This window comes from Palaemon carinicauda, chromosome 26 (genome assembly GCF_036898095.1).
Source record: "Palaemon carinicauda isolate YSFRI2023 chromosome 26, ASM3689809v2, whole genome shotgun sequence".
NCBI lineage: Eukaryota > Metazoa > Arthropoda > Malacostraca > Decapoda > Palaemonidae > Palaemon > Palaemon carinicauda.
Window position 1 is genome coordinate 23,500,663 of NC_090750.1, and position 17,910 is coordinate 23,518,572.

The following is a 17,910-nucleotide window of genomic DNA, read 5'->3' on the forward strand; positions in this document are numbered from 1 at the left end:
ACTGAGCAAAGAGACAAGGTGTTTTGATATTGTATAAGACGGGTTGTTATAGGCTGCCATAATGGGTCTGATAGGAACTCCTTCCTTATGTATCTTTGGTAGTCCATATAGAATGCTAAAAGAAGAACCTGTCACAAAAAGCTTCTGATACGTTGTTTCATTTAAGATACCTTCATTTTTTAGTTTTCTCAAAAATCTGTTAATTTTGTCTTCTCTTTTGTAAATGTCCAAAAAATTTGGTTCACCATGTAACTTAAATTTAGTTTGGTCAGCAAGAATAATATTAACCTTATCAATTTAGTCTGATTTATTGAGCAGTACAACACCTTTACCCTTATCTGGTTTACAAATAACCAAACTATCTCGTTTGCCTAGTTTTTGTAGGATACTCTAATCCTCATTCCTGAAAAACGGTGTCTAAGACACTCTTAACTTAGTGTAAGTTTTATGCAACAGAAAAAAAACTTATGTTGCTAACCACTTAGGTCATTGATCAAATTTAAACCCTTCAGTCGTTGAAAAAGCATTTCGAAAGGAAAGTAGAAGTCTGCATACTTAGGTTTGTAGGAGGGTAAATTGAAATCCAAGCCAAATGATAACAAAAACTCTTTTGGAGAGAACATAGTTAAAAAAATTAAAAATACAACAGTTTCTCTTATTAAAATTAGGATTAACAACACCTAGTGCTTTCAGTTTCTTTTGATGTCGTAGTTGTACAGATGAGACATAATCATTTACAAAATCATTAAAAAGTTTCTGATAAATAAAACAGTCAATAATAGATCAATCCTGAAAAAGTTGTTTTCTTAGGCGACAAATATTAGTACTTGTATTTTCAATAAGTTTCTGCTTCGTCTCAATCTCCTTCTTAAGTAGTTCGTCCAAGGCATTTCTGTAAAATTTGGTTTGATATAACGATGTCTTGTAGAGCCTGAAGCTAACAAACTTAGGGTGTACTCCATTTAAAAGACAATATTGCAGGAAGTCCAAATCACATTTGGCTTTCTCTTCTTTCAAGGTCGATTTCTCCAGCTTTCTCGAGGTGGTCAGGGTCACTGGTGGAGAGCGATGTTGGAGGAGATGCAAAAAGTGCTGTAAACGGCGATATCTTAGCTTAAACACGAAGAGAAAGACGAAAAGAAGTCGATGCAACATCACGGACGTATCCAGGGATTACAGGAGAAGATATTATGTTTGGTGTGCAGCAGGGTCCAAGAAACATCAGTTAAAAGGCCATAATTTATTTATTTAGAGACGTTTCGACCATTGCAATGTTCATTATCAATCTGTAAAAGATACAAATATAAAACTCTTAAAATTTGTACAATAATTTAAAGCAAAATAGTAAAAGAATATTAAAACATTATTGATTTTATAACAGAAAATCGTAAAAAAGTAAAACAGTAAAAGCACAAGAGAACCAGTGCTCACCAGACCATCCATAGGAATAAGTAAAGAACGAATGAGTAAAAATTGTTACCCACCTATGACTTCAGTTATGCTAAGAAAAGAGGAGAAGCGGAGGTATTAGAGTTTAAAAAAAGAACAAGCCGTTTAATGTATAATGACTCAAGGGTAGTTAGAAATTTGCTATGTTTTTTCCCACCAATAATTGAAAAGTGATTTTTGTTTACTTGGATCTTGCAAATGGTGGCATGATTCCTTATATTAGAAAATTCTGGGTTACCAAGTCTCTAACCCGTTCTAAAGCTGTATCCCATATGGCTACAGTATCTCACCTGCAACAACCTTCGGCAAGATCCAACATAGATACCGGGACATCCCGGGCACTTGAAATTATAAATGCTGTTGGACCTCATGAAGGTCTGCAGTTTGTCTTTGTAGCCAAAAAATACATTATTTTGAGTAGATTGATTGGGATTAGTTGGATGTTGAGGCATCTGGACAGTAAAATAATCCCCTTTAGTATTTAAGAGCGATGGTTAGGGAACTGCGTCAGTAAAGTTATTAGCAGGTTTTTTATGCCCCGAGTGTAAGTGCTCATTATCCTCCCCTGATGATCTTTGTGTAACTGACGTAGGGAGACTTTCCTGGACCAAGTTCTCACTCAAACATTTATATAAAAATAAATTCCCCACACGAATGGTCCTTCGAACCGAATCTCTCACCTTTGACTTTTGGATCATTAAATTAACGTAATCTAGATTAATTCAGCAATAAGTACCTCGCTATATCACGCTTACCCATATGCACAAGCCATATTGTAGAAAGTGTAATGACCAGACTTGAGTTGGAAAAAGAGAAGAATTTTTTAAATTTTATAGTATTTGACACACGCTTAAGGAAGACAGTGTAACCAAGTTTATTTATGAGTTCTGAGACGACAGAACTTGATATATGTTCAGGTCACCGATTTAGGTTGCATGCCGCATGTGTTACTGTTAACTTGCGAAGTTCTATGCACGTTGGTTCATATGATCTGTTCACCTAATTCTGGCATTTAACCAGAAAGCTCCGAGACACTGGAACTAAGGTATATTACTTATGTTGTTCAGACATCATTGTTTACTGCTCCAGGTGAGCACCTTTCATTTTTTTCTGTTCAACTTAATTTACCAATCTACTTTTCCCATAATTTTTGTACCTCAGTTTATCATCCTTTGTGCAAGTGCTGTAATTTTCTTACTAACACCCCTTCTAAGCTTAACCCCGTGTCCTTGGTCTCAAAACTTTTAGCGCGATAATGCTAAGTCTACAACTTCACGTAGACACTTAAAATTTTGTTAAAGGTCGTCTCACCCATGTGTAGTGTATCTTATTTTACTTGTGATTACCACTTAACAAGTGCGTTAATGATTTTACCCTCAGCTTTAGCGTAATTTTGCACTTTTATCCTTTTTGTGAGGAAATTTTGCGTTTAACCTCAGTGTGAGGAAAGCTTTATGTAATGTCCTCTTTTGTGAGTGAGATTTAGTTATCTTTTGCGTGAGGTAATTTCAAGTTTAGCCTCTGCGCGAGTGGTGTTCATAGTTGGTGCCTCTGAGCACGTGTGACTGTTTGAATTGTTTGGTGCCTACCCCGTGCACCCGTAATTGCTTAAAAGTGGACTTCATGTATGTTAACCACTTGTTTCAATTTGCAGTCATTTTTTTTGTAACATCAGTATTTTTGTAATTTTCATGTGCTACTAGTCACGTTGAGTAATTTTTGAGACTGTATCTAAATTTTATTTACTTTTGTCATATTGTGTGCTAGCCTCTACTCTATAGTTGTAAATTGCCGTTGCCACTTACCACATTTTTTCATTGTGGATGTAACCAATCCCTGGTCACTTCTTGTGCACACATAGCCGCACAAGTTTCCCAAATCTTTTGAGTAGGGTGTGTTTCCATTCCTCAGACGTACCCTGAAATCTTGATAATTTAACTTTGGATATGCAAACTCCGCACATCCACGGGTTTCATCTAAAATGTCTTTACAAATTCTTAATCGCGATAACCCTCCACAACCTGAGGCTGAAGCTCTCAGCTTGGAGTAACTTAACTCACGGCTTGAGCAACAGGAGGTCAACTTCAAATTTCTATGTGAGGATGCAGATCTGGCCCTCCATAGCCAAAGTTCAGTTGATCTTAAACACATGACGTCCTCCGGGTTGGATAACTTTAGCGTTCACATCGGAGTGATCAGGGACAAACTTAATGAATACAAACAGTTTTGGCGGTGTCATTATAAACATCCGATTGTTGTGGCGAATTACCCAATGCTGGTTGACTGTGCCAAATGAATTGAAACGGCCTTCAGTGTCATTGTGTTCCATAAGTCCACTGGCGACCAAGCCCAGAATCAAACCCCTGGCGCAAAGCCACATACTGTCTGTGTCCGTTGCCTCTGAAGGTCGTAGGGAACTTTGGACGGGTTGGTGGAGCATGTTCCGTCAAACCATCCACGAGTCTCCCAAATATTCCCCAGCAGACAAGTAAAAGATCCTTTTACGGTGCGTAAAAGGACCTGCCCGGTGTCTTGCTGGAAACAGGATCTGGACAAAGGGTTTGTATGAGAGGACCATTGCTAGCCTCGTCCAGGAGTACGAATCCCCTGATCTTGACTGTCATTTGCTGCGTAAGAAGTTCTTTAGTATGAGTCCCCCGGCGGAAAATGGCCTTGACCTCAGACGGTTTCTGATGGAGTGGATCAATGCTGAGGAAGAATACGTGCAAATGACCAAAGCCCCCTTGTTCAAAGATCTGTTGGAGCATGCCATCCTGTGTAAGCTAAACCCCACTCTCTTGAAAACAGTTTATCGCCGTTACAATAGTACATCCGTGTCCTTGCCAGAGCTATAGGATGGACTATAGGAACATGCACGCACGAAAGAGCTAGCCAAACTGTTGACGGCGCCAAGCAAAGACCAGCTTCCTGTTAAACCTTCTAACTCTGGAGTAAACAGCAACTACAAAATTGGCTAAGCCCTTCCCTTGAACAACCAGTGATGCTCTTAAGCCTAAGACACCATCCATACCAACCCTCAACCCAGGAAAACCCACTCAGAAGAGTGCACCGGAGCCTGCCAGAGCTCCCTCACTAGCAGGTAACTCTGTTCGGTACAATTGTCTTTTCTGTGACCACATTGGTCACTCATCCACAAAATGCCCCTGGTTCCCTGATTCAAATAGTCGATTGATGCGGTTGAACAAACTAGACTGTTGCACGAAATGTTTTTCGACGCAACATGTTGCCCGTGATTACACCGCCCACGTTTCATGCTAGACCTGCCAACGTTATCACAAATTGCCTCTCTGCCCTAACATCGTGACCGTGGGTAACCAACCTGATGGGCCAAGAGCAGACCCACCTTCTGTTCAACTTAACCATATAGCCTTTAGTGACACTGAACAAACCAACCAGGTGAACGAAATAAACCTTGCTGTTCTGCCCACCTTTACTGGTGATCTAGTAAATGGAAAACTTAAACACACCACTCGAGTTTTCCTGGATTGTGGTGCCCAACGCACATTTGTGAATCCCAATGTAGTCAAGTGACTGAACCTTGCTCCTGTTGGAAAAATCATGTTCTGACTCATTTCATTCAACATGGACGAACCACCTCAATGTTCAGACTTGGTACAGTTTAATTTGAAAATTGGTCGCCGCAAGCATATGGTTATTGCCATCGTCAACACGAACATGGGGAAGAACATAAGGACGCCTAGATATACCCATGCAGTTCGCACTCTAAAGGCTAGTGGTCTACGTCTTGCAGACTGGCAGCCAGATAACATTGCGATTATCTTCCCCGATTCCTCAAGCGCACTCACAATATCAAGGGTGTCAACCTGTTCAGTATACCAGGTGGATATGTGGTTTGGGGAGAGCTGCCAGATTGGTCACGGGAAGGGACAGAATCCCCAGAGGTCGATAGGCTGTCGCTCACACTAAAACGCATCAGCGTAACAGACCCTGTGGGAGTAGAGCCCCCCATCGAGAATTTTCGGAAACTCGATGCTGTGAGCATAAGAAATGAACCCTTCACCCATCTTGAGGCCAAGGCCGTTGATATCTTGAAGCGTACTACACGGTGCGCAAACAGAATACACACAATGCAACTACCCTTCAAGAGTGATAGCTGACCGGAGATAAATTTTGGTAGGGCTTTTGCCCAGCTGATGTGCCTTAAAAAACTAAGGACCCTCAGTTATTCATCAAATACCAGGCCATCCTTGACAAGTATATAAAGGAAGGCTTTATCGAGCCAGTCGAGCTAGGACCACATAATGACGGACAAATGTACTACCTACCACATCATCCTGTCCTCAAAAGTTCCACCTCCACACTGATGCGCATAGTATTCAATGCCTCGGCTAAATCGGGACAAAATTCAAGGTCACTGAATGAATCCTTGTACACCGGCCCTAACTTGGCCTCAAAAATTCAGTCCACGTCCTCCGGTTTAGGGAAATGCCATTTGGTTTGATGGTAGACATCTCTAAGGCTTTCCTGCAGATAGAGATCGCTCAGGAACACCGTGATTACTGTCGGTTTCTTTTCTTTAAGGACTCCAGTATGACCGAAGTTGTTGCGTACTGCTTCAAGGTGGTCGTGTTTGGTGCCACCTTGAGCTCATATTTACTCAACCAGACAATCCAACACCATCTGGATGCTCAAACGAGTAGTCGTGTCTCACAGCTTAAAACAAGATTCTACGTTGACACCTTCCAACGTTGCTACGACTCGCCCACGGACATCCTTAGCAAAAGACCGTCCATAAAAAAAATTATGCTAGAAGCCAACATGCCCCTTGCCAAATGGACCACTAATGCCCCCATCTTGGGACACTTCACTGAAACAGGCCCCCAAGATTACTTCGGTCTGTACTGGAACACCGCTGATGACACATAAGCTGTCAAGCTCCCCTCAGAACTGATATTAGAAGACTACTCGCACCTCAACACCAAAAGGAAGGTTGTCTCTCTGTTTTCATCCATCTATTGGCCTGATCTCACCAGTCAATGTACTCGGCAAGCTCTTCATTCAGGATTCTGGATGATAGATCATAGTTGGGAGTCACGCCTTAGTGAAGAATTGATCCGCGAGCTCGGTGGCCATTCTTAAAAAACATAAGGGTCTCGAGAAGATTAAGGTGCCTCAAAATGCACCTAAAGGTCAACAGGCTTCATTACATGTGTTTGCAGATGCCTCTATGCAAGCCTTTGGAGTGGCTTCCTACGTGGTCACAGTTGAAGGTAAATGCCAGCTCCTCACAGCCAAGGCACGAGTTACCCCTAAACGTATGATGGAATTGGACGTGAGTCAATCCATTCACAAGCTTGAGTTGACGGCACTCCTGTTTGGATGCCGACTAGCCCAGTATCTGATAGAATTACGTCCAGAAACATACGTCTCTACAACAGTGTGGTCCGATGCCTCCACGGCCCTACAGTGGGTACACAACCAACAGAGCACGTCCCCATACATCCTCAATAGGGTCGAGGAGATAAACCGCATAAGGTTGAACTGCCTGTTGTTTCTCAAGCAGGTCCCCACGTCCTGCAATCCCGCCAACCTGGTGTCGTGGCGAGTAGCCGCCAAAGTCGTCCTCAAGTCCAACTTATGGCTTCATGGACCAGGCTGGCTGATCGACGTCTCAGCTTACCCGGACTAAAGCAGTTTCCCAACTGAATGGGAGATAAAAGCCAGTCCCATCAGACTTTTGCCGCCGCACACTCAAAGATTTGCTCATTTCTCATCTTTTGATGAGGCAGTTAGGAGGTATGCAACCTTGCTGCGCCTGACGAGCGGGTGGGCCGAGCACAAATTCCCCCATTTAGTCCACAGGTTCTCACGAAGACCACTTACTGCCATCATTCATGTGTCACAGGGGGCCAGATACCCCCAAATATTTCGAAAATTGCAAGGTAAACCCGACTTGTTGATGTCAGATGAAGGAGCCTCTATCAGGCTACGGAATCCCTATATTGACCATAATGGTGTTCTATGAGGTCGTTCCCACCTCAGTGATGCACCCCCGGAGTCCGGCTACATGGACCCCATTCTCCTAGAGTCCCACTGTGCTCTCTAGAAGCTTATTGCTGAGCACTGGCATGAAGTGTTGCTGCACTGTAACACCTCCATTCTTGTTCACTTGCGTAAGGAATTTTGGGTTCCCCGAATGCGATAACAAGTGAAGAAGATTCTCAAACGGTGCATATATTGCAAAAGAGTACAAGGCCAGCCGTACCCAACACCACCGTTAGCTCCAGTCCACCCCAACCGCCTCAATGCTGAGGTCCCTTTCAGAGTAACGGGACTGGACTACACTGGCGGCTTCAAGGTACACCGTTCACCTGTGGACATGGTCTATGTACTGCTGTTTACCTGCGCTGCCACTCGGGCAGTAGCTCTAGAAACTACTACTTCCTTGACAGTTGTGGAACTAGTCCAAGCGATACGAAGGTTCGCTGCCCAATTTGGGATGCCCCAGTGCCTTGTGTCCGACAATGCCTCAAACTTTCAAGCTGGTCAGACACTCTTGACAGAGCTCATGCAACAACCTGTTATCGACGGGTTCAAACGGGCCCACAACCTCACTTGGAAGTTCATTACTCCTCGAGCCCCATGGCAAGGAGGGTTTTACGAGCGCTTGATTAGGTTTAACGAACTCGACTTGCGCAAAGCCACTTACCGTTGCCACCCTACGTATGATGAGTTTGTGACCTTGGTCCAAAAAGTCGAATGCTTGGTGAATGATCGGCCTCTAACATATCTGGATGCGGATGACCCCACTGATACGCCTTTGACCACAAGCCACCTACTCTCTGGTCGAACCCTTTCCTTGGCACCTCAAGTTCACCTGGCTGACTTGACTGATCCTGCTTTTCGAGAGGGGGACATCCTCCGCAATGATTACCAGAAACCTACCAACATGCTACAAACATTCCTGAAGAGGTGGAAGTACGACTAAGTCAGTTCCCTTCGAGAACGATACCAGAAGTTTAGTCGCCTCCACCCAACCATCCCCTGTGCTGGAGATTTATGCTTGTTGATTCTGGACGAGGTCAGTCAAGAGGAGTACCATTTGACCCGTATACTCGAAGTATACCCGGGTCAAGATGGACATATCAGAACAGTCAAAGTCCGCTCCGCAAATGGAGAGTATGTGCGTCCAGTCAACCGACTCGTACCTTTGGAGGTTAAAAAAAATATCCAATCACTATCCGAACAAAGTGAGGCGGAACCTCCTAACACCCCTCCTCTCGAATATCTTGACGCACCTCCTAGAGACCAACTGGCCGAGAGAGATGTTGGCACCACCGCCGATGCTATATCTCCTGTAGTCCCCTCAGCTCCCCGTCAGGGCAGGCCTGCAAGGGCCTCTGCTGAACATGCACGAGCCCTATTCCAGGAGGTCTTGTAGTAGCTTTGCATAGTCTTCATCAACCTTGTTTGCCCGAGCACCCATGTGAAGGGCTGCTGAAGTTTTGATTTGTCCTGCCCTCCGCCCTTATCTTGCAGTTGTAGTTACCCTTTTGTAGTAAGTTACAGTCAACTCTGTTTTACTTCCGCTTGTAATTGTACCTCTTTTGTTTGACTCTCGCTTGTAAATCATACTTTGCACTTATCTCGTATGCAGTTGCGGTTCAACTTAATGCAAATTTCTGACCTAGCATAGCGCAAGGAATCACATTCCTTCTTTATTCATTTAGTATACTTATCTCATATATACTAACATGTAACCCACATTGCTTTTGTCTACGCTAACCCTTCTCTTTCTTTTCCTCCCTTTATCCCCATGGTGTGAAGAATTTTCTTCACTACTCTTCTTCTTCACAGTTTATACGTAGACTTTGTTATTGTTCGTGTCGTCACGGCAGGGAAAAATGTGAGTGATGACTTTTCCATAAATGCGAGTGTTTCAAGATTAATACCTTTGTGTTCATTTTGTATTCATTATTTTTCCTTCAGTATTTAGGTACTTTAAATCTCTTAAATACAACTCAAGTCTGCTAGTCTAGTAGGTATGGTTGTCCACACACGTAAGCCTGACTTGCTAAATTACATTTTAGTTTCATTTTTTGTTTTGTATGCCAGATGTTTAGAGTTAGGATTATCTTTGTCCCCTGGAGTTGCAAGATTTCTCCTTGTATTCTAAATAATTGTATTCCTTAAAACTCAACAGTCACAAGTGTTTCAAGCCTAAATGAGAGTTGGCACCTCAAGAACACTGGCCTACGCATTGAGATGCACTTTTTTTTGGAAGGAAGGCGGATGCGGCTGACATGAACTCGACCTCATAAAGTTACAGGCCACGGTACTAAGCGGAACAACCAAGCCAGGCCTCAGGGTCAGCCTTGTGCTCCCACTCTAAAACACTAGCCTGTCCCTTTGCACAATAACGGACCCAGAGTCTACAAAGGACAGGGTCAAGCATATAACTTGAGTGTTAGTGAAAAGCAGCTAATTCCACTGATACGTCTGTTCCAATTTTGGGGCTAGTTGGAAGGGGCCATTGACTCCGCTAAATAATTGCTGTAAGCCTAGTGAAGCAAAACTGAAGACCGCCACTTTCAGGACACCGGCGTCCACATATAAAATCTTGTAAGTTCAATTAATGGCCATTCCCCCTTTATATAAGCTTCTATTTGTCTCATAACTTAAGTTTAGGTAATATTCAGGCATTACATCTTTCGGGCTGCGTGCATGGAAATTATTGTACTTTTAATTTTTGGTCTTGGTAATTGCTTGAGGTCACTGACCACATGTTGGGACCTCACAGCAGCCTACCTCACAAATTGTTTATCAGAACATTTGGATTTTATTTATTCTGTTTAAGGGTTAATCCCACGAGTTAATTCCGTTTAATATTTTCAATATTTTGTGTTGTAAACTGATTCTCTTTTCACTTATTCATTTAGCCATGTGAATAAATCATAATTAAGTTACTGATACTCTTTTCAGTTATTAATTTTTCTATGTTAATGAATCATTAATGAGTTACTACGATTGTTTTTTGCTGTAATCAATTATTTGGAATAGATTACAAACTTTGGTATCTTTAACCCATTATATGAATCTTAGCAATTTATACTATAGGACGGGTCAGAAGTACATGAGATGTGGAGAGTAACCCACTATAGATATAGGTAAGTTGGTATCAGCGAGTGTACGCTCTTTACCTTAGTGCTTTGAAGGTGAAGATCCACATTTAAATTTACTTTTTACTCCACTGCTCCCATTTTTGTTATTGTCTCTAACTACATTAACATAAGATTCCTGTCCAGCATCTCACTGGGGTCACCGGGACAGAGCCGAAACAGAGCCTAAAAGTGACGATGACTATAGACCTGACAACGCTAGAGTAGGCCATAAAACACTCTTATTTTCATGTGTGAGGTTCTCCGGCCCCTGGACAGTAAAATTTCCCTCTTTAGTATTTAGGAGTGATGGTTAGGGAACTGCGTCAATAAAGTTATTTGCAGGGTGTTTGTGCCCCGAGTGTAAGTGCTCATTATCCTCCCCTGATGATCTTTATGTAATTGACGTAGGGAGACTTTCCTGGACTAATATCCCACTCAAACATTTATATAAAAATAATTTCTCAACACAATTTAACCATAAAAAAAACATTTCTGTTACAACCCAGCACATGATGGTAGGCTATCCTTAGATATTCACTCTTTGCTATGTAATTAATAGTTCCTCTTTTGCTTAAACCGGATGTCTCTGTTAATCACTGTCCAAAGGAGAAGGCTCCCATTCAGGCTTATGTGTTTGGCACTAGGTCATAATGAGAAACTTGATTTTCCTCCTTCCTGTTTTTTCTGAGGCTAAACTAACTAATTTAGCCTTTTGATCTTGTGATATCTTGCTTGGCCTTGATCCGTAAGGAAGTGAAGACTCAATTAGTATATTTCTTTTTTTTCTATAAAGACTGATGAAATCAAAGCTCCTAAGTTGTCTATTATCTTTTGCAAGTCAGCAAAAAATAGTTCTTTTCTACACTTGTTGGAGAATTAGTAATGTTACTCCATTGAGTAAATATAATCTACGGTAGCTCTACCACGACTGATAACTCACGTATTATCCGAAGTTTTTCAATATCTTTCGGCAAAATGTCTTAAATAGGTTTGCTGTAGGTAATCATCTGTTCCCTAATTTGCAATTTGTTTTTCATAAAGGCCTTGGAGCATGTAATGACCTTCTTGTAATTTCCATTGCGGTAAAGAAATTCCTTGATTGTAGTCAGGACGTTTTTATTATTGGCCTTAATTTCCGTGTTGCCTTTAACTGTGTTAATTACGAGTCCCGAGTACTAGGTATGCAATGAATTTTTAAGTCTTGCCTTCATCATAAAGCTCCTCACTATACTGAATTCTAGAAATTTTATTTCATTTATGACTGTTATGTATGTGACAAGTAAGGAATTGGATGTTATATGCAATGCTTATGTAACACCAGAGCGCAACACGTATCTTGTGCAATATCATTACATCCCTACGTGTATGACTTTAATGATGTTCGTAATTATAAGTAATATTCCATATATACCACAGAATTAAGTTGTGTATAAAGTACCCCAAGAGAAGTAAAGCTTTAATAGTCCTACTAATAGGATATGATTACTTTGCATGTTTATACTTGATGCTCGTTCGTTTGTATCAGTCGCTTATGCTTTTTTATGTCTTAAGATGACGCTAGTCATCAGAAAACACGTGATGTAGTATGTACAGTTAGACACAGGAATTTCTGGCATACCTCATCCTGAAGAAATGCACTGTATTATACCTTTACTTTGTGACGAGAGACCAAACAGGTGCTGTAGGGAAAGATGGCAGAGGTTGTGGGTGTGACTAAACAGAGGAACATGCTGTGAATTAAGTGCGCGACATGGTGCTCTTAATCAGAGCAAGTAGTGCCGAGAATTCCTGTGTCTAACTGCATCTAAATCTTCTAAAAAAGTAGGAGAAGAAGAAGAGCTGAGTAAACAAAGGTCAACAAATCACGACTCCTGTTTTTTTTTTATATATTTTCTGTGAACCAGGACGATATGAACGACTAAGGTAATGCCATAGTCTTTAAAGTATCAAGGATAGTATAGGAAGTGAACTTTACTTAGTGACAGTGAAATTAAATGTAGACAGGTAAAGGAAATCTATCTACAATTACCTAGCCTGGATGAGGAGGCGATAATCCTCAGACCATGGCTGTGACGTAAGATTAGTGTGTTGTAGTGAGTTCTAACGAAGTGAAAATGACTTCATTTTAAACTCCACCCATTAGGAGAAAGGACTCCGTTAGTTTGATTTTTTTCAGGAAAGCCGAATGTAAGTGATGTTGACGATGACATTTTTGAAAAGATGAGAATTGATATCGAAGATTTGATTGGTGTTCAAGAAATGCGAGGTAATAAAGTGATCTTGAAGTTCCGATACCAGTATGTGTATGAAACTATTCTAAATAAATATAATGAAAAAGTCATTCATTTACCTAATGGCCTAGAAGTGAAAGTGGCTAATTTTAGCAGTGTATTTACATTTGTTTCAATAAGGTACGCTCCATTTGATATGGAAAACAGTATATTGAGCGATGTATTAAGCTCGTACGGGAAAGTTATTGGAATATGTCATAATACCAACACTCATGGTATACGAAAAGGACTGTTGAACGGAATACGGACGGCTAAAATGGAAATCTAGAAAAACATCCCATCAGCGCTCTCTATAGGAGGATATAATGTAGCTTTCATGTACAACGGCCAGAAAAGGACATGTCTTAAATGTGGCAGAGAGAATCATTTTGCAGTAGATTGGTCCTTGGACAGAATTGTGAATATTTTTGAGCATAACAGGGATTTTCCTAGTTTACCGAAACCACAAGGTAACGAAACACAAGGGACCGAACAGACCACAGAGATGGAAAGGCAAGAATCGATAAGTGAGGATGCACCAAATAGTAATGATGTTCAGGATATCGAGAGTACAGTAGTGGAAAATGGAAATGACGAACAACTTATTCCAGCAGAAAGGAAGGGCATTGAGCTTGCAGATAGTGAAGAAAACCAAATCTGTGAAGAAAAAGATTCAAAGAACGATGAGTTGGTGATATTTACCGATGAGAAGGTAAGCCGTATACCAAGTTGGGGAGTGCCTGAAATGGTGGTTATACCCAAAACTATACTTGATGAGAGTAATACTATTACGACGATTGCCGGCGTACATCAAGACGACAGAAAACTGGACCTTGACTTTGGACATGAAATTGATCAAGAAGGAGAACGGAATGGAGGAGGTCAAACTGAAGCAGATTGTATTGAAGATAGATCTATGAAGACTGATGGGAATATGGAAAGTGCGCGTGAAAACGGAAAATGGAAAATTCAAAAGGAAAATGACGTTAAAATGAGAATCTCAAAACAGAAAATAGGAACACAAAAATCTTCAAGATTTGAAGATAACAGTGATGAGGAGAATTGGAAAAAAATTGAGAGACCAGAAAAGGAAAAAGGTAGAATTTTCCTAATTTGACGCAATCAAACTCTCAATTGGTTGTTTAAATGTGCATGGATTAAATGATGTAGGTAAACAAATGAAGCTGTTATCCTTGTCTAGGTATTATGATATAGATGTTTGGTTACTGCAAGAACATAATGTGAAGGATGTAAAGGCTTTGAGTTTTTTAACAAATGATTTTGATTTTTTTGTTAAATCTAAGTAATAATCTTAAAAGAGGCCCAGCAGTTTGTGTAACTAAGTTAAAATCTTTTTCTGTTATTAGCAAGGAAATTGATACGGAGGGACAGATAATAGGAGCTAAACTAGCGGATTTTGAGCGAAGCGAAAAATATATTTTTGGGTGAGATAGCCATGTAGTCCTGATGGAAGGTTCCTTAACCCTGGATAGGTACGCTCCTCGGAAACCCCTTTAAGGGTATACTCGGTCGCGCGCGACCCTGACGCAAAAAAAAATTCTTGAAAAATCTATTTTTGCAGTAACCTCCTTTTTTTTTGCCAAAAAAAGTTCAATGAATGCTTAAAACTACTGTAAAGATAAATACTACTCATCTGTTGAAAATCTATTTATTATAAATATTTTGAAAAATTAAGTAGAAAAATAAAAAGACCTTACATAAAAATTCATAAAAAAAATTTATACATATATACACAAATCCTTTTAGGAATTGATTCTTGAATGTTTAGGACACATCTTGATGTATTTTGGATGAAGTCGGACCCATGGAGGTGAAGATCTGAAATAAGAAAAAAAGGGTAACTTTTTTTGGCTAAAAAAATTTGTCCAAATTTCATGAATTTTTTTGGGTACCCAAATGAAATAGGAAGTGGCTAATTTTTTTAGGGAATAAACATATGTTATCCTAAAATAGAAATATGTAAAAAAATATTCATTATTTTGTAAATTACATTTATATCAAGGGCCATATCTAATAGGCATTTTTTGAGTACTTAGAAATTTCGTAAAAAAATACATATATTTAATATATAATATGATATTTATGCAGGTAAAAATATACCAAAATATCACAAATTCTATAGGGAACAAGAATATATATAGATAGGGCAACTTACGCTTCGGATATGTCCACAAAATGGCCGCCAACCACTCTGATTCAGACTCCCTAATCTGCCACCTGAAATGCAGGAAGGGTATGTCAATTTCAAGGTGTTATTTACTAATCTAATTATTCTTGGATATGCATAAAAATTGTTTGGTGGATTGCTGGATGATTGTCGATTATTTTACGACTATAAAATTAGAATTCTGACCCAAAACAATTTTTTTGAAGGGAAATAAAATCGAAAAAAAATGTAAAACAACATAATATTTTAGCTAAAAAAATTTGATGATATTCAATCAAAAAAGAATTAAACAAAATTTTCCGACAAATAAACATCTAAATGAATCATTACTCTATGATAGTTCCTTAGTACGTAGTAATTTTGAAAGAAATGAGAAAAAACGAAAAAGTGGCAATCGCAGGAAAATCGAACACATACCTATATATACGCCATATCTGGCTAAAAATAAAGATAGACATGGGTAACCAGATCATCTAAAAACACTTTACAACACTATAAAAATATAAGTTTTGCGACACTACTTGCCAATTCCTTACGGTAACATGACTAAGCAAAAAAATGCAAAACAAATAAAAAGGGGCACTCGCGGAAAAATGGCCAACATTCTAATTTACGGCATTTCAGAAAAAGAAAAAAATTCAGCCACGTGCTAGGCAAGCCATCAAGGCACATTTTCCGACAAATAAACATCTAAATTAATCATTACTCTGTGATAGTTCCTTAGTACGTAGTAATTTTGAAAGAAATGGGAAAAAACGAAAAAATGGCAATCACAGGAAAATCGAACACATACCTATATATACGCCATATCTGGCTAAAAAAAAAGATAGGCATGAGTAGCCAGATCATCTAAAAACACTTTCCAACACTATAAAAATACAAGTTTTGCGACACTACTTGCCAACTCCTTTCAGTAACACGACTAAGCAAAAAAATGCAAAACAAATAAAAAGGGGCACTCGCGGAAAAATGGCAGACATTCTAATATACGGAATTTCAGAAAAAAAAAATTCTGCCACGTGCTAGGCAAACCATCAAGGCACATTTTCCGACAAATAAACATCTGAATGAATCATTACTCTGTGATAGTTCCTTAGTACGTAGTAATTTTGAAAGAAATGGGAAAAAACGAAAAAAATGGCAATCACAAAAAAATCGAACACATACCTATATATATGCCATATCTGGCTAAAAAAAAGGATAGGCATGGGTAGCCAGATCATCTAGAAACACTTTCCAACACTATAAAAATACAAGTTTTGCGACACTACTTGCCAATTCCTTACGGTAACATGACTAAGCAAAAAAATGCAAAACAAATAAAAAGGGGCACCCGCGGAAAAATGGCCAACATTCTAATATACGGCATTTCAGAAAAAAAAAAAATTTCAGCCATGTGCTAGGCAAACCATCAAGGCACATTTTCCGACAAATAAACATCTAAATTAATCATTACTCTGTGATAGTTCCTTAGTACGTAGTAATTTTGAAAGAAATGGGAGAAAACGAAAAAATGGCAATCACAAAAAAATCTAACACATACCTATATATACGCCATATCTGGCTAAAAAAAAAGATATGCATGGGTAGCCAGATCATCTAGAAACACTTTCCAACACTATAAAACTATAAGTTTTGCGACACTACTTTCAATTCCTTACGGTAACATGACTAAGCAAAAAAATGCAAAACAAATAAAAAGGGGCACTCACGGAAAAATGGCCAACATTCTAATATACGGCATCTCAGATAAAAAAAAAAGACATGCACGTGTTAGCCCAACCATCAAGGCACATTTTCTAATAAATAAACATGAAAAAAAAATCAATAATATACGGCAATTCCTTACTACGTAGTTAATTTTTACAAATATTGAAAAAAAACAGAAATTGGCAACCGCAGTTAAATACCCCATATACCAATATCTACGTCGTATCTGACAAAAACAAAGTCACGCATGGGTAGCCAGATCATCCAGACACACTTTCCAACACTAAAAAAGCAAAAGTTTTGCGACACTATTTGGCAATATCTTACGGAAAAATGACTTGGCAAAAAAATTTAAAAAAATTAAAAAGGGGCACTCGCGGGAAAATGGTTCTCGTGGTGACGAACGACATTTTAACTAAAAAAAAAATCATGCACATGGTAGCTATACCATCCACCAAGACTTTCCACAACTGATAACCTATACAAGTTGCACCATTCTACGACAATTTCATAATACGTAATAACTTTGATAATTATGCAAACACCCCTAGAAGGGTAAACTCGGTCGCGCTCGACCCCGACGCATCTCAGAAATCTGGGAAGGAGTACAGCTACAGCGATGCACATCTGGACACTACTAGAGCGTGTAGGCGAGACACCTACTGCAGGTCGCTCACCCACAAATTCAGTCACGGGGGTGAGTCACGTGAGAAAAACCTCTTTTGTTTTGACGCTCGGGGTCGCGGACGACCCACCATACCGTTCCAGGGTTAAGCCAGCTTTCTAAGGGTTATTTAGCTACAGTGATACTCCCAGATAATTAACCATAGGTCTCCAGAATTCTAACTCCTGGCACGAGTATCCTTGATATAACTTTAAGGATATCGCATAATATCAGGGGACGTACTTTTTGATACAACTCATAGCAATCTTCACCACGAATAGATTTTACTCTTTGAGGGGGAAGAGTGGCGAATGAAGGGGAGCCGTTATCAAGGTACCCAGTGGACCCCCTCCCTATACTGCTACAGCCCATCATTCCTTGTTGCATTTAAGCAGGAAAAGCCGCAGATAGAGTAGTTTCGGGTGGAGTCATTTTAAGGAAGAAGTGTGGGTCCATCAGGACGACATAGCTATCTCACCCAAAAAT

General features: G+C 39.9%; 3 protein-coding genes across 3 annotated transcripts; all 3 read left to right on the forward strand.

The window, feature by feature from the left end:
- The first annotated feature begins 5,916 nt into the window (after nucleotides 1-5,916).
- On the forward strand, nucleotides 5,917-6,357 carry LOC137619834 (uncharacterized). Its single transcript, XM_068350129.1, has one exon. The coding sequence runs from the start codon at nucleotides 5,917-5,919 to the stop codon at nucleotides 6,355-6,357; it is 441 nt and encodes a 146-aa protein (XP_068206230.1).
- Nucleotides 6,358-6,658: 301 nt separating this feature from the next.
- On the forward strand, nucleotides 6,659-7,120 carry LOC137619835 (uncharacterized). The gene has a single exon (XM_068350130.1). The coding sequence runs from the start codon at nucleotides 6,659-6,661 to the stop codon at nucleotides 7,118-7,120; it is 462 nt and encodes a 153-aa protein (XP_068206231.1).
- A 690-nt stretch (nucleotides 7,121-7,810) lies between these two features.
- On the forward strand, nucleotides 7,811-8,419 carry LOC137619837 (uncharacterized). The gene has a single exon (XM_068350131.1). The coding sequence runs from the start codon at nucleotides 7,811-7,813 to the stop codon at nucleotides 8,417-8,419; it is 609 nt and encodes a 202-aa protein (XP_068206232.1).
- Nucleotides 8,420-17,910: the final 9,491 nt, after the last annotated feature.

What these genes read in the sequence shown, in the direction of transcription:
- LOC137619835 (XM_068350130.1), top strand. Translation starts at nt 6,659, where the DNA reads ATGCAAGCCTTTGGAGTGGCTTCCTACGTGGTCACAGTTGAAGGTAAA.
- LOC137619834 (XM_068350129.1), top strand. Translation starts at nt 5,917, where the DNA reads ATGCCATTTGGTTTGATGGTAGACATCTCTAAGGCTTTCCTGCAGATA.
- LOC137619837 (XM_068350131.1), top strand. Translation starts at nt 7,811, where the DNA reads ATGGTCTATGTACTGCTGTTTACCTGCGCTGCCACTCGGGCAGTAGCT.